At 55.9% G+C, this 16663-nt stretch overlaps 1 protein-coding gene across 3 annotated transcripts in view; it reads right to left on the bottom strand.

Annotated features, from left to right (window-relative positions):
* Nucleotides 1-16459, bottom strand: part of DSCAML1 (DS cell adhesion molecule like 1) — a 113933-nt gene extending 97474 nt beyond the window's left edge. For all 3 annotated transcript variants that reach the window (XM_074561346.1, XM_074561347.1, XM_074561348.1), the window contains exons 1-3: nt 16284-16459; nt 7375-7692; nt 3603-3749 (exon numbers count right to left, since the gene is read on the bottom strand). In XM_074561346.1, coding sequence (XP_074417447.1) covers nt 3603-3749; nt 7375-7692; nt 16284-16326 — 508 coding nt within the window. In that variant the 5' untranslated portion in view covers nt 16327-16459. The remainder of the gene's footprint in view (nt 1-3602; nt 3750-7374; nt 7693-16283) is intronic.
* Nucleotides 16460-16663: the final 204 nt, after the last annotated feature.

The raw sequence follows: 16663 nt of genomic DNA, 5'->3' as shown, positions 1-16663 counted from the left end.
GTTCCTCCAAGACAAATCAAAGCCATGCATGTGCCTGCAAGGCTCTTCACGTTACCCAGCCTGGTGATAGTGCTTTAAAAATAAATACAATTTTTAAAAAAGCTGTTTACCCTTCTCATACCGGTTTGTAGCAGAAGTTTCTCCCTCTTTCCTTACAGAAAAGGAAGAGGGGTCTGTAACCCATTCTGCTCAGCTCCAGTCCTCTCATCCTCCTCCCATTACTCCCCCCCAAATACATATCAGGATTCATCAATAGCAGCAGAGTTTGAAATCACAGCCTGGGTGTGAAGTGCAATCTCATACCCAGCCCCCGATGCGGCGAGCGCCGCTGCTCTGCTCCCGGTAAGCACCAGCCTACATTAAACGCCAGAGTCCTGCGAGCGGTGCTGCATGTTTGCGACAAGGCTGAGAACGAAAGGCAAGATTGATTTTGATGTGAGCACCAGCAAAGCAAATGGGTTTTTGAAAACCCTATAATTTCTCCGCAACCCTTGACTTCACTAAACACACATTTTTAGACTACAGCACAGTTAGGTAGGCATTAAACAAAAATGAGCTGCACTAATGATGATTTATGCGCGGGACAACCTTCCATAAAGAATTTATCTTTGATTTCAGGGTAAGTTACAGCGTTGCCAAGTTAACCAAATAACGCAACTCCCCACCAAAACCCCCTACCGCAGCCGGGCAGCGCAGGCACGGAGCGCTCCCCTGCAACTGCTTTGAGATCTCTTCCGACGCAGACCCACTCGGTGCTCCCAGGAAGACATAATAGCCAGGAATTCAGTGGGGAAAAAGCCAGGCTCTGCCAGGGGAGGTAAGAGCGTCCTGGGCCGGTAAGAGCATCAGCAGCCCCACCAACAGGTCCCACATCCCCGCTGCTCCCCGTGCCGCAGCAGCCCAGGGAACGGCTCGCTCCCCTTCCTTCTGGGCTACAAACTATTTTGGTTTGGTGGGGGGAAGACCAGGGACGCCAAGGAAAGCAGACATTTACTGTGCAAATAGTCCCTTTAAAAGTGTTTTCTGCCACAGAGAGGTCTGGATGGAGATCGTTCCTGCTCCTGCGCATTGGGACCCTTCACCCGCCCTGTACCAAGGCTCGCTGGGGAGACGCACGGTCCCCCACGGGAAGCGCTGGAGGGAAGCTTCAGGAAAAGCAGCGGCTTTGGCAGACTGAAGTGAGGGAAGCAGGCCACGTTACACAGCCTGCTGTAAACAGGGCTTGGATGTGCTTCTGGAAGAGCTGTATTACTGCCACACACCGTTTCTGTTTGCAGGCTGTCCGGAGGAGAGCTGTGCAGTGCCGGCTCTGCGCGACGGCTGGAGCTCACAATTCAGAAGGGGGGTGGAACTAGATGACCCTTAGGGTGCCTTCCAACCTAAACCATTCTATGATTCTATTAGGCCTCAGCACCACATTTCAGCTTTCCTCAGCCTTCACACCGCTCACTCTGAGCTGTGGGGACCCCCCTCCTCTCCTCATCTTCCTTGCTAGCAATTAGGGCAGAAGCAGAGGTTCACCAGAGGTCAAGAAGAGAGCATGGTTTTGGTAACAGCAAAGCCAGTTTTAGCTCTAACACAAAAGCAATAAAAAAAGTAAGCTTCAGGCAGATACTATATTTGTAATCCAACGGCAAAACATGTTTGCTTGTGTTGACTCCGCACTGTAACACAATTTATATGTTCTGTCTTTAGGGTAATTATTGCTTTAGAATGTTAAAATCTTTCCACTCTAATTAAATCATCATATTAAAAAATCCACTGCCACAGCAAACTTGAGAACAAGTCTGGTTAAGATCACGCAAGTGCACGGATGCTCGGTTAACAAACTTGCTGCCGAGGAAACCAGCCACTCTCTGCAGAAGAGGAGCGCAGGCACTGCACTGCTCCATCCTGAAGAATCCTACGGAATCCCAGGAAACACTGCCAGAGGTGTCACAGCACTGCCAGCCGCCCAGGAATGAACACCACAGGCTCTCGTGATGATGGACACCACCGTGCCCTGCTCAAATGGCACAATCCTGGGGTAGGACCGAACATCCCCACCCGAGCACCTCACTGCCCCGGGAGATGGGTGCCACGAGCTGCTGATGCATCGCAGGCTGACACGAGCCCCGGAGCATCGCTCGCCTTTGCCCACCTGCGAGTGCCCGGGCAGTGCTGAGTCAGCAGAGCCGCTGCCCTCAGGAGCCATCCACCACCACCGAGAGCCACCACCGCCCTCAGGGGAACCTGTCACCCCCCTCCAGGTGAAGGCACTTTGCTGTTTAAGCTTCTTAAGTGAGAATCGTCCCTGCAAGAGGGATTAGAGCAAATCACCTCTCATGCTTGGTCAGCGGCTGCCCCAGCAGACACAGGGCTCATGCCCCGCTCCCAGTGGCATCTGCCCTCCTGCATCTGCTCCCCACAGCGCTGCCAGCGCGGCAACGCTGAGCCCTGGAGGAGCATCGGGACTTACTGACCTGTGAGCAAATATCAAGCACGGAGCATTCGCTTTGGGCAAAATCCTTTAATTCTCTCTGGATCCCCCTGGGGAAAGCAGTATTGATTGCTTTACTACTAGCTTACACATGCTGTGCAGGGCAGCCAGCGCTGCCATCAATACCAGCTCTGAGGAGGGAGCCAAAAGGTCACCCCGGTACACAAGGACATGGGGCTGGCCCCACGCTGCGCCCAGCACCTGCCCACAGTCCCCGCAGCCGCTTCAAAGCCTGCGACAAGCCAGGCAGGAGCCCAGGAGACAGCCGGCAGTGCCGGCATGGCTCAGCGAGCAGTTTGCCCCATTCCTCTTCCGTCCCACTGAGCCACACAGAGGTGCCTGGCAGGTCCCATCAGTGCGCCGGCCACCGCTCCTCCCGCACCCCAGGGGACTGGCTGGGGGAAGACCCTGGTCTCCAGGCTGTCTGCTCCCACAGGAAGCCAGGCTGTGCTTACGCCTGCCAAAAAATCACAGGGAACTACCCAGGGGAAACGCACCCAGAGCTGCAGAGTCCTGGCTGTCCCTCCCGCTGGCCCCTTCCCCACCGATCCAAGTCCAGCACGGTCGGTGCTGAGCAGGACACATCTGGGCTACAGGGCAGGCACACAGGGCACAGGGAGGCCAAGCGGCTTCCAGGGAAGAGGCACACGATGCCATTTTTGCCAAATTCCTTCCCCCGTGGCTGAAACAGTTGTGAAAACTTCCAAGAGAACCCGGAATATTTACTTGCGCATCATCCTGACAACACGCCAACCAGCTCTGACTGCAGGAGTCGGGGCACGGACAGTGCGGGCAGACTCTTCTCCTGTCCAAGCCCACCTGCTGGGTACCAAAGCCAGCTGAGAAGCCTGACCAGGGTACGCGTGCTGCCACGCTTACGCCAAACATCCGCAAGCCCCGAGATACACAAAGTACCAGCCATCGCACCAAGGAGACCCTGAACACAGCACGTCTGCTCCCACCACCAGCGTTTTCCAGCGCAAAGCTGCAAAATGCCCAATAAAAGCCTTTCTTCGGCCAGCATTGGCATGGACAATAAGCCAAAAAAAGATCCTCCACGACTGAGTTTCACACCTGGCAAAGCAGGTCAGATTTTCCAAGAGAACAGCAGCTCCTCTCTTACCTGGGACGATAGAAACGGTGTCTTTCTCCCAGGACACAACACTAACGTATTCCTGCACTGAAGAGGGGATGAGGCACTTGAAAACAGCCACGTTTCCACGCATCGACCTTTGGTCCTCCACCCGAACGGTGTACGGTTCCCTGAAAACTGTAGAGGAAAGCAGATGGTTGGTAGCATGACAGTGCTGGAGGAAAACACACTTTCTTTTGCTTTAATCCCACGTTTCCCAAACAAACCAACCCACCCAGCAAACTGCTTCCATCCAAAACACTTGGCCTGCCTTCCCGGGGGGAGGAAGCAGCTCTCCTTCGGAGACGGCAGCCTGGCACGCAGAGGGGATGCCCGGCCAGGCTCCAGCCGCTGAGACCCTGCACCGGTCCCCAGCATCACCCAGGCTTGCCACCAAGGCGAGCTGCTGGCTCAGTAGTCGCTAAAGCTGCTAAGGCAGAGGTTTGCAGCCCCTGCATTTCAGTACAGGGACCAAGGGCGTTTCGTAGCTGTAAGGTTCAACCTCCCACCTTGGAGCACTCACTTCTCTCCTGGATGCCTGCTGAAACTGCATCCGTGAGGCACCCAGGGGAGACAGCCTGTGACAGGGCCTGGCAGCCTCCTAAAGAGGAACATTTAGGGAAGCAGATGATAATTTTCCAAGCCATGCCACAGTGGGAGCCATGAGCTGTCCCCACCACGTGCCTTGTTCCTCAGGGAGATGCACATCCCTTTGACAGCTCCACGCTGCTCCCTGGACCAGTGACAAGGAGCTTCCCAGTGCCACAAGCCTCCAGCAGCGCTGGCTAGGTAAGCCGGATCTGCCCCAGCCTCTTCAGAAAGACACAAAGATGTCACCGTGCCCAGTACCACATGCAGACGCCATGAACTCCTACAGTTCCAGTATAAAATGCAGTGAGGGCAGGTGCCTCCTTGTTGTGACAATAATTGTGCCCTATAGGATGCAGGCACCTGGGCATTGCTATCGCGAAGACAGAGGGCTGGCCCACCTTCTCCTGCCTGCAGCTCAGCTGCCCTCCTGGCAGGCAGAGCCCCCCCGGCCCCAGGGAAAGCAGGGAAGAGGGTTTGGAGTGGCCTCCAGCTCACTTCTGCTATTTACCCACTGCCCCGGTGGGGAGGACAAGGGCTGGCACCGCGAGGACACGGGGAGAAGCCTACCACGGAAAGGGACTCCGGAGCCAAAGCAGATTAGCCAGCAAAAGCCTCCTTAATCACATGGAGCAGGAGGTTTATTTGCGGGCTTTAAAGGCCAGCAGGGACCAGGAGGAGCATCCAGCCCAGGCTCCCGCACGCTCACCGCCACTGCCATGCCCCAGCCCGGAGCGGACCTCGTGCCCAGGCACCTATGCTGGTCCCCGTGGCTACCCCAGCAGCCATCACCCACGCCAGCCTCCGCAGCCAGGGCTTCTGGCTTTTCACTGTCCCGAGAATAATTCCCACAAGGGTAACGTACAGCCACAACCAGCACACTTCAATCTTTCTGTCGGCTAGAGAGATTCACTCCATGTGCTCACTAACAGCTTTCCCAAAGCTTCCAGAAGTTTTTCCAGTTCCTTGTATTTCCAACTGTGTTTTATTTATCTGCTTTCTTTGTACAGCTTTAATTGCCTTTACTTGGTGGATTGCCATTACAAAGCACCGGAGAGTGACTGGGATGCAAGATGACCGGGAGGAAGCAGAAGCGGCGGAATGTTTCACAAGCGTTTCCAAATGCCATAAAGGCGAAGCACTTCACACTGCCACAGCTGGAGCCATCCTGGTGGCCCTCGCAGCCCTGCGTGTGGCCTCACTACGTATTCACGCCTCCTGCTAACTGCACCTGCTCAGGGGCCAGGGGAGGCTGGCTCCCGGCCGAAATCGCACTGACAGGAGGGGTGCCTTCAACCCGGTATCGGGAGAGCGGGATGAAAGCCAGGGCTCAGCGCTGCTACTGACTTGCTGCCATCCCAAGGAACTCCTCCGCACGTGGGAGGAGAGCGAAGCAAAGGCTGCCAGCCCAGCAGGAAGACAAGGACCAAGACAAGCTTTCTCCCCAGCAGCACGTCCAGAGCTGCCATCCTCGCTGCTCGAGCCTGGGGCATCCGCATCCCCTGCCCGGGAAGGCTGCAGAACTCCAGCTTCAAGCCACATCGAGCCAGGGTCACCCAGCACGGTGATTGTCCCCTCAGAAGCACAAGCCATCCCCATGAGACAATGGTTTGCAGCACAGCACTGAGCCAGCTGGGGTGCCACAGCCCTTGTGGCCACACAGGACACAGCCACATCACCACAGGCCACAGGGCCACCGCTGCACCCTGGCCTGGTGGCAGACCCCAGCTGGCCACTGCTCTCTCCGCTGTCCCCAGGGACTGTGGTCCCCGGCACCAGGAGGGCAGCAGCTCCGTGCCGCACACCCGCATTCACTACGCCCCATCTGTTGCCGTCCCTCCTCCACCGAGCTGTGGTTTATAGGTAACCTGATAGTGCTGGTAAATAATTCACTCTGCGGAAGGGGGTTAATACCAATTTACTCTGCAGTACAAGGTATTAAAATAAAAAACCCTGTAGTCACTTCTGTCGCGTTCCCTCTGCTAGCCCCACTTTTAATAGGTTACATAATGAAGCCATTCCTGGGCTATTAGCCCTCCTCAGCCTGGTCAATAATTTACTATAATGGCTTTTGGAATCAGCTCTTTACCATATTCCTCCTTTTTTCTTTGCTTAATAAGCCTTGGCATGCTGGGGCTGGATGCTACAGTGGCAACAGAGAGGCCTGAGGAGGGCAGCGGGACACAGCGAGGGTCTGCCCACCACGGACAGACATGGTCCAGCTCCTCACACAGCTGTGAAAAGCCCCCATGTGTGGCTGGATGTGATAATACCAGTTCAAAAGGGAGAGGACCTTTCCTGCCACGAGGCTGCAGCCACACCATGGCCTCCAGGCACTCGCTGGAGACCCCCAAGCTGTGCGTCCCCTGCCCTGCTGGGCAGCCCAGCCCTCTCCCAGCCAGTAGTGGGCCTGAGGTACAGAGCTGGCCCTTGGCCAGGGCAGGATGCCGTTTTGCAAACGCGTATTGGCAGGGCTGCCTACCCAGCACTCTGCCCTGCTCTCCGTCCACGCAGCATCGGTCAATCCCCTCGCAGCACGCCAGCGCAGGTAGGGCCACAGACAGGTTTGGGTTGGAAAGGACCTTAAAGCTCATCTCGTTCCACCCCCTTGCCCTGGGCAGGGACACCTCCCACCAGACCAGGTTGCTCCAAGCCCCGTCCAACCTGGCCTTGAACCCGTCCAGGGATGTGGCAGCCACAGCTTCTCTGGGCAACCTGGGCCAGGGGCTCACCACCCTCACAATGAAAAATTTCTTCCTGAGATCTCATCTAGATCACCCCTCTTCCAGTTTGGAGCCATTACCTGCCATCCTACCACTACGTGCCCTTGTAAAAAGTCCTTCCCCAGCTTTCCTGGAGCCCCTTTAGGGACTGGAAGGTCTCCCTGGAGTCTTCTCTTCTCCAGGCTGAGCCCCCCCAGCTCTCTCAGCCTGTCCTCACAGCAGAGGGGCTCAGTCCCACTGCTCTGCACAGGACAGTGATGACACCCCCTGGCAGCAGGGCCGCCTGCTTCCATCCCCACTCAGAACAGCCCAGCTCCTCAGATCCCACCATCGTGACACATGGTACTGCCCATGCCAGGGGCATGCTCGATGCGCCAACCAGCAGGCCATGGAGAAGACCAGAGAAAAACCAGCACCTCATCCAAAGCCCAGCGCCCACAGAGAGCTCCTACCTGCTTTAACACGGATATTTGGGCTCCTGATTTTGCCAGCTGAGTTCTCCGCGGTGCAGAAGTAGTCGTTGTCGTGGATAAAGCTATTGAAGGCTGATGGCGAGAAGGGGTAGAGCTGCAAAGTCCCATTGGCATGGACATGCCGGATGTGGGGCACATCGTAGATGTCGTCGCCTGTGGCCAGGTACCACCTAAGGACGGCACTGGGTGACCCTGCTGCTGGGCAGGGGATCACCACCCCCACTGTGCTGGAGAAGGTGACCTGCTGGATAGAGTCGTTCACAAAGTAGAGGCTGGTTCCAACATCTTCTGCGTGTGCTGCGGAGAAAGCAGAGGCCACAGCGGCAGGGGGTTACTGTGGAAATCGCCAATCCCTACCGGCACAGAGAGCATCCCCAGCCCAGCCCCCGGCCCCCTCACGCAGCAGAGCAAGGGAGCAGAGGAGCATCAGCGCATGGGTGGAAGCATAAAGGCCACCTCCACAGGCCAGCGCTCTCGCTGGCAGCACGTATCAGGGATCACAGGCGCCTAACCAGGACAACCAGGGGCTGTGCAAGCAAGGAAGGGTACCCAGGGCATCCTCCCTGGCTGAACATACGCACCCTGATGGCTTTGAGTGTGTGGTCCAACTGTGCCTCAACAGCCCCAGGCCTGAGGTCATCCATGTGTAACAACCACCACCCAACACCATTTCTCCTGCACACCCCAACACCGCCCAGCCCGGAGCCACAGACAGCCAGCACCCCCGTGCCTCAGCACAGCCCCATCCAGCCCACAGGTGCCCATGGGCGATGCCGACACCTCCAGTGCACGCCTCCCCCGAGCAGGGCAGAGGCCTTCCCTGCCACGCTAGCACTGCTGCGGCAACAGCTGCCCCCGGGAGAGGGGCAGGAAAACGGGGTTCAGTGCTGCTCCCCTCTCCCAGAGGGAGGGGAAGCCCAGTCCCACCCTGCCTTAAGCCTGAGCCTGGCCCCAGGCATCCCTGCAGCACCCGAGCGACAGCTGAGACACGCAGGGTTCAAGGGCACAGTCCGGGGAAGGGCTTGCAGCCCCCCAGGTACCCGGAGGCACCCTCCAATGTTGCAGAAAGGCACTTGCCTTCCTCAAAATGAGGGAAGAGACCTCTTCACCCAACTCCTCCAGTCTCTCCTTCCCACTCTGCAGGACCACGAGCTCCCCCTTCTCAACCAAAGCAAGCAAGATTGGCTATAAATAAGGCTGAGGAGGCCCCCAGTCACTGAGATCCGCTTTCTTTTTTTAGTCGCACTCTTTCCAAGTGGGCGGAAGGACAGGGATATAGAAAGCGGCCCTCGGCGGGTGTATTAATAGCTCTGGCTGAGAACACCGCTCATGGTGCCGCGAAGCCAATAAGCAGATCACTACCGTGCCGCCAGTTCAAAACGACTCACAGGGGACCCTCTGTGACCTCGATTTCTTAACTTGGGGAGGAGGAGGGGGGAGAAGGAAAGCCTCATCTGTACAGACCGCCTTGTGCTGTGGCTGCTCGCCCAGGGAAAGGCTGGTTGCGTGTCAATGGCCACAGCCACTCGCATCTCCTCACCAAGCTTCCTCCGGCCGTGAGCACATGCCTCTCCTGGCACGGTGCCGTGCCACCAGCCCGCTCTGCACTGTCCTCAACCAGGTCACAATGGGAAACCCCAAAGCACCTCACCCGCCCCAGAGCAGAGTCCTCTCCCTCCTTCTCCCAGCTGGAGGCACAACCTCGTGCCTCTTTCGGCACCCATGAAATCAGAGGTGAGAGCATCTGGTTCTTGCTCTGTGTACTCTGCACTGAATCATCACCTAAAACCAACAAAGTTTCCTCCTTCGCCTACTCAGAGCTCCACTGTTCCACATCAGAGCCATGGCACAGCCGGAGCCACCCAGCAAAGCCATCCATGTAAGGGATTAGCTGACTAGCAAGGTCCAGCGCCGCCGCCACCACATGAGACAACAGATTTATAGGTCAAGAAAGCATCTCCGTATGTTGCCACACACCAGTTCCCTGTGTCCGTGCACAGGTAGAAGTAGACAACACCATTTATTTTTCCCTCCCTCACTGACAAGCGCCAGAATAAGGATGGACCGGAGGAGTGAAGCGCTCCAGCCCAGCCTCCCGCGCAGCAGCCAGGCTTTGCAGAGCTACGGGGCCACCGCACGGCCCGCAGATGTCATTTTGTGACATCTCCAGCCTGGTTTGTTGTCATGAATCAGCATTTCCCTTCATCAGAACAGCACGGTGCTTCTCCCAAATAGAAGAAAGAGGGGGGTGAAAAAAAAAAAAATGCACATTTGCAGGCGGAGGAAGGAAAACAAAGCACACGCGAGCAGCAGTGTGCTATTTGTGGCAACGCCTGTCGCCCGAGCAAAGCAGAAGATGGCTGGAGCCGGGGCAGGCGGCATGCAAGGCACACTGCAAAAGCCACTATTTGCCCAGCTTTGGAGCAGGAGCATCCCGCTGGGCTCAGCGCCCCGTCAACCAGCTGGCTCTGCCCCGGGCTCCGTCCAACATCCCCCCCAGATCCCAGACTGCGGCTTGAGGCGGCTCCTGCCACAACAAAGCTCCAAGAGCATCCGCAGCCCGACGGGGAAACAGCTTCTTCCCAGGCAGCACCCAGCAAGGTTTAGAGACGGACGGGTGAGGGGCCGGGGTGAAGAGTGGAAAAATACCTCATAAACAGAGAAATTCAGATTACCCGTAAAGCTTTTTCAGGTCAAAGGGGGAGATGGATTTTTAATAGAAAATGGAAGTTATGGGATTGGCAATAGTTATGTGACAGACGCATAGAGTTAAATCCGTATAATCTCCTTTACCATTTAGCATTGAGCACCATCCTAATTCCATGTTTCATAAAACTGCCTCCAAATCACCAAGAGAGATTAAAAATTTAGAAATAGCTCTGCAATATTTTTAAACCAGAAATCACTGCTCACATCTGGTCAGCTGTGCTGACCCTAACCTAAATACGGAGGGCATCAAATCGCATGAACCTGAAAAGAGGAGGCTAGAGGAGCCAAAACGGAACAGTTTCTGCCGGGGAAGCTGCAGCGAGGCAGGCGCGCAGCACCAAGCCCGGAGAGCAGCCCGCCGGGAGCTGGAAGCTGCATAAAGCCCAGCGCACAGCCGGACACCATCTAGCCTGCTCCGAAAGGCAGGTACTTTAAGTTATCAGACTGCAATCTTCTTAAATTGTAGTAAATTACAACCTAGAGGTATTGAAATATTAATATCTCTATCTGAGCCCGGAGAAGCAAGTCATTTTGCCGTCATCCGTTTGGAATATTTACTAGTCTTGATGGATGGACTTTCCAAACTCCCATGGCTTCAGCAGCACAGCCGACCTGGGCACTGCAGAGCCCTGTGCCACACAGAGAGTGCTCGTTTGCTCTAACGAGCAGCCAAGGCAGAGCAGCCATAAGCTGACCCCAGGATCCATCACCGAGCCACATATTTCTGGCAGAGGCAGCTGAGATGTAGGTGTGAGTCCTGCATGAGGAGCAGCAGCGAAACCTCAGCCTGCGTAAGCACAGAAATGCCATCACCTCCCAGGCCAGTGCCCAGCAACGCAAACCCCTCCTCCCCTCCGGGGAAGAGCCCGTCCTTTTCTACGAAGCGGATTTAGGACTGGTCTCAGACAATGACCAGCTTCACGCCCGCACAATTAGAGAGCTGTTTCTCCTGAGCTAAGAGGCTTTTTCTGCCCACAATGCACATGCATCACCTGTGTCAGCGAGCTGCTCGCTCAGGACCACCCCACCTCCAGTCCCGTGCCCACCCAAACCCAGCGAGTCTCGCAAGGCTGAGCAAGGTCTTCTGCACATCAGTAACCAGGTGGCAACACGACAGAGAGGGGAAAAGGCTAAATAAGCTGTGTTTCAAGGGTGTTCATGCAATCCTCTGGGCATGGGCAACCCAGCCTGGGCTGATACCCTTCCTCGAGGGGTGGAAAAGGTACTGCCCAAGAACTTCTTACAATAGAGTGGCCACTGGAGGCTTGACCGCTTGCCATGATTAAGGGTGTTGCTGGCATCCAAAAGGAGATTTTGCAGCACCTCAGAAAGGACGGGAGCTAGACCCGGGTTCACATTACCCCACTGGCAGCACCTACCTCTTGGGCTCAGTGGTCTAACCACCCAGGCGCCCACCACATCCTTCCTCAGGGCCAGGCGAGATGCTGCCAAGGCAGCGCCACAGCAGAAAGCCCACCCACAAGCCAGCAAAGGGACCATAGGAGCCACCAGGGCTTCTCCAGCCACCAGCTGTAACAGGCTGCAGGGATGCTGTGAAGAACAGCAGGCTAATCACCACCTCGCTGCTCATTTATTATCCTCATTAAGGGTATTTGACACCTGCCCTGTTCAAGGAGAAAGTGAACCAAAGCTTGGCACGCATTGCAGGGTGGGAATTACAGGTAGGTGGCAAGTCCTAATCTTTTCTCTCTACTGCCTTAAGATACAACAGTAATTCCATCACATACTGCCTGCACATTCGTAATACTGGAGCCATCCTTGGCCTTCCCTGGAATGAGCTTCCTTCAAGCCCTCATCTTCAGGGCACTTTTAATAGCATTTCTTCTAATGAAGGGAGTGACCTTGCAGGTGACAAAGCGAGAAGTGGCCTCTCCAAGCATCAGGGAAGGGATGGGGAGAGGAGTGGCTCAGACGAGGTGAGAAGCACAAGGCTGGTACCCTTTCAAGAGGAGCACGAGATGCACGCACCCTGCCAGGAACAGGATGCCACCCCACTGCAATGGCTTTCCAGCCCAAAGGGTTAAAGCCGTGACTCCGCTCTCCCCAACCCTGCGCCCCTCGGATCAGTGCCATGAAATGCCAAGCATGGCCTGGGGCATTCAGCTGGTGCCCAGTGCTGCAGCGGTGGCAAGTACCTGCCACAGCACCTTCCCTGCCCCGGTGCTGCAGTTTTGGGCACCAACAGCGTCCCACCCTTGCAGCAGAGCCCCCGTGGCCTGAGCACCACGATCATTCCCAACACACAGCCACCGTCACCGCAAACTGAAGAGGGAGCGAAGGAGAACACTGCCTCTGGTCCTCCCTGGTGAGGGCACCGCTCAAAAGCGAGCTGCCTGCTCCTTAATGCATCTGCATGGAAATTAAGGCCTGAACCACCTCCAGCAATTACGACAGCACCCGGGCTGAGGCTGTAACCCTTGCCTGGAAAAAAAAAGCTCTCCCCACTGATTTGCCTGGCCCCTGAACCTCCCACATCAGCTTGCGGGAGGTACCAACCTCACCACCCCATGCACACAGGGGCTGACCCAGAGCTGGACATCTTCCAGCTCTGCACCACCTCCCGAGCCCCTCCCCAACCTGCCCAAATTTGCCCCGGGGATGGGGAACGAGCCCAGGGACCACCAGCAACAGCCTCTCCCTCCCCTTCCACACCAAGTCTGAGGAGCTGCAGCCGAGTCCCAAAGGGACATCTGGTGACATTACCGAGCCAGGGTGACAGAGAGGTCCCCCCCGGAGAGGCTGGAGTCGAGCCAAGCAGGTACAAGGGACATGCCAGAGGCCACGCACTCCTGCTGCCAGAGCCACTGGAGTGTGGCTTTCTCCAGAGCCACTAGTCTGTGCCATCCAGCACACCACAGCCCGCGTGCTGGCTCTATGAGGCAGAGAGGAGGATTTCCACCCTGCGGCCGACAGGTATGAAGAATGAGGGGCAGAGACAAATAGGGCAGGCTCTGAAACCTGGCTCACCTTCTCCTCCTGCCCTCTAAGTCATGCCTGCTCCCTTCCCTCATCGACACAGCCCTTTCCAAGAGGCAGCAGCTGGGGCAGGCAGCAAGCGTTAGCAAGAGTCAGGAAATGGATTTCCTAAATATTTGGTACAGCTCTGCTGGCAGATGATGGCGGCAATATGCAGATTGTATGTGGTGGGGATTCTTCCTTAAGGTTCTATGAGCAGGGAAAGGGTAACACTCAAAATCATGGTTATGTAAAGACACATAGCTGGCTATAGTCTAGATTTCAAAGACAAGAAACACTCTGCACCCAAACCCACCATTGCAAAAGCCTCCCAGTAAAGCACACACCATAACGACTGCAACAACCAAACACCTTCCTCCATGCCCTCCTAGGAAGTCACACTTATTAACAGTCTGCTTATTTGGGTGTGAGATGACTTCATATTACCCAAAGGCACAGCCCAGAACGCGCGCACTGCCATGTCAGAAGAATTCCTGCCACAAAGAAAGGCTCCCGGTTTTATTCTCACACTCGGCTCGTCAGCTGCCTCGAAGAAGGACAGAGCGCTCCCCATCCATCCATCCCTCCCTCCCTCCACCTCGGGACTATCTGGGCAGAGAGCACAGCACTGTAGCAGAAGGGTGCCCCGTGCCACGGCTGCCCACAGCTCCAGCAAGGGCTGCTCCATAGCACATCCCTGGCACCTGCGCGAGGCACAGCCTCTTCCTCCAGAGAGCAAATGCACCAGGAAAGATGGGGGTTGCCCAGATCGATTTTCTCATCCAGAGGCAGGAGCAGCCCTAAGCCCACGCCAGGTGCAGGTAGGGGCTCTGGGCAAGTCACCATCGTGGCTCCTTGCGCCAGGAAACGATGGCAATCCGCAGGATAAACAAACACTGGGCACGGCGAGGAGTTCAGCACTGCGGGCTTCTCCTCCGTGCATTTAATGAGGTTTCCATGTTTCATTTCAGAGACAAACGAGCGCTGTGCCACACTGGGGGGCCGAGATGGGGAGAGATTAAAAAACGCAAGCTGCATAGTTCACTGCACCCAATACAGGAACATAATGTAAATATAATGCCAATATAAATCAGGCGGCAGAGGAATCCAGCAAGAACACGCAGGGAGATGCTTTCCCAGCTCCAAGCCTCTCAATTTTGACCAGTACGCTCTTCATCACACCACTCGCCACTCACCTCCCCTCCTCCTCTGCCTGGCTGCTCTCGCTCACACTGCCAGACCATCTTTCTGCTCAACTCCCTGTTCGCTTGCTCGCCAAACACCGGTTTTTGTTTATTTTGTAAGGGGGGAGAAATAAGCAGCTACAGCACATCAAGGAATTTCTAAACTTCAGTGGTCCCCCGGATCAAATGTTTATTTGGTTTCAGTTTCTACTTGAGCTCTTGTTCTACAGCAGGAACACGTTAAAAGGATGTGCCTCAATGCCCAGAAATATTAAGTATCTGAAAGGTTCATCATGCATTAAGCAATTCATTTTTTTATCCTATTATAATAATGAAACTTCCATTGTATTGCTGTCCTCTCTTTGGAACCGTTTCACTTTAACGCTTTCCATCACCAGGACTGTTCAACACTGAAGATACGTTTTATTTCTTAAAAAAAGAGAAAATGAGGCCACGAGGAGTTGTGCTAATGGAGGCTTTTAATTTGCTCTTCTCAGAAGAGATAGCTCTGTGGGAAGAGATCTCTTTTCCAAGAAGCTGGGGCTCAAAACACGCAAAAGCGATAAACCCACTGCAACTCCCTATTATTTCGACTGTTGGGGGGAAGAAACGGTAGCATCCTTGACAGTTATTTGTTGTCGGTTTTGTTTTTTCCTTTTAGCAGAGTAAAAAATGCAAATGTAAGCAAAGCAGACGCTGGCACGTTCAGCTCAGAGGATCCGAAACACAATAGCGATTTTGGGTAAAGCTCCCAAAAGCAGCTTTACCCCAGCTCAAATAAAGCAGCTATTCCATAATTAATAATTGATGGAAAAATTGATCATCACCACACAACCGGACAGGATGCCCTATTAAACCTTGGTAAACATTTTTCATTGGATCAACGTTCAGATAAACGGGTAATGTAATAGGCAGCAAGAAAGGTCTCACACAGGGAGGCAGCTCCGTCCTCTTTCTTTCACTTTCCTCATTTCCTAAAATTTCCCCCTTGCTGTTCTCAAATGTCAAAAAAGATAATTAGGGCAAATGTCATTTTACATCCTCCAAGCAGACAATTTCCCAAAAGGTGGGCGCTTCCATCACCGCATCTGCAGCTTGGGTCATGTGCAAAGAGGCAATTTTTTACAGAAACATAATTAAAAATTCCCGCAGATTCGGAAATGGGCAATTCCTTTATGTAACATCGATTGATTGTCATAACAAACGCGCTGTGATTTAACATCCCACATTACATGCAGCTCCTCAGCTTTTTCTTTTAATTGCATCTATAGCAGAGGCTCGGTTCAGAGTATTACCTCTATAGATTTGGGTAGCATTCACTTAATCTCCAACTTTAAATTAATCTCTAATCTTTAAGCATGCGTCTCCTTGACACACTTGTTCTATGATTTACCCCCACCCCTCCAAATACGATTTATATCAAGCTGCTGGGTTACACGTAACACAGCATTCCTAGAGGGAAAGATGCGATTTTTTTTAGAGCATGGCTGGATTGAGCCCGTTTCACGGGATTAGGCTATTACTCTGGGTGCCCGCGGAAAGTGGGGACGCGGAGCGCGGCTCCCGAAGCGCCGCCGCCAGCCCGGCGCCGCCGCGGGGATGCTGCGCCCGTCGGTGCGGGTCTCCGGCCCCGCGCAACCCCCGCCGAGGAGCGGCTCCGGGACCGCTCCGCCACCGGTCCGGCTCCGCTCCACGCACCGAATCCCGAGCTCCGTCCGCGGCGAGCGCTCCCGGAGCCCCGGCCAGCTGCGGGCAACCCGGGGCAGGCGCACCGACGGCCCGGGAGGGCGCACCGAGAGCCCCGGCTCCCCCCGGAGGGGCAAACCGAGAGCCCCGGGGCCGGCTCCCCACGAGGGGGACACCGAGACCCGGCTCCCCCGGAGGGGCAAACCGAGAGTCCGGGAGCCCCGGAGCCGGCTCCCCGGGAGGAGCGCACCGAGAGCCCGGGGAGAGCCCGATCCCACCCGGCCGGTGCCCGCCGGCCCCACACCCCCCCGTTCCGCCCCAGGGGCGACGTACCTTTCCGCAAAGAGTACAGCAGGAAAAAAGTTACCAGCCACATGCCATAAAGAGCAGCTATGGCCCCGGGCTGCGGCGCAATTGCGGGCGGTGCGGTGCCCCGGCGTGCCGCGTCCCTGCCGCCGCGCTGCCAGCCCGGCTGAGGTGCCCAGAGCCCAGCTCGCCGCCGCTCCTCCTCCTCCTCCCCTCTCCCGGCGAGTGGGCCGGGCTCCCGCACACTCCCCGCCCCGCGCCCCGCTCCCCGCCGGGCCCGCCGAGGGGTGGGGGGGTCGGCAGCCCCCGCCGAGCAGGGCCGCCCTGCCGAGGGGCAGCGCCCGGCTCCCCTCCACCTCCTCCCCGGGAGGGCGGCAGCCAGCCCCGGTGCGAGCAGGGGGGATGCT

Source organism: Larus michahellis, chromosome 17 (genome assembly GCF_964199755.1).
Source record: "Larus michahellis chromosome 17, bLarMic1.1, whole genome shotgun sequence".
Classification (NCBI taxonomy): domain Eukaryota; kingdom Metazoa; phylum Chordata; class Aves; order Charadriiformes; family Laridae; genus Larus; species Larus michahellis.
The sequence above is the reverse complement of the archived record's forward strand: the minus strand, read 5'-3'. Positions and strand labels throughout refer to the sequence as shown.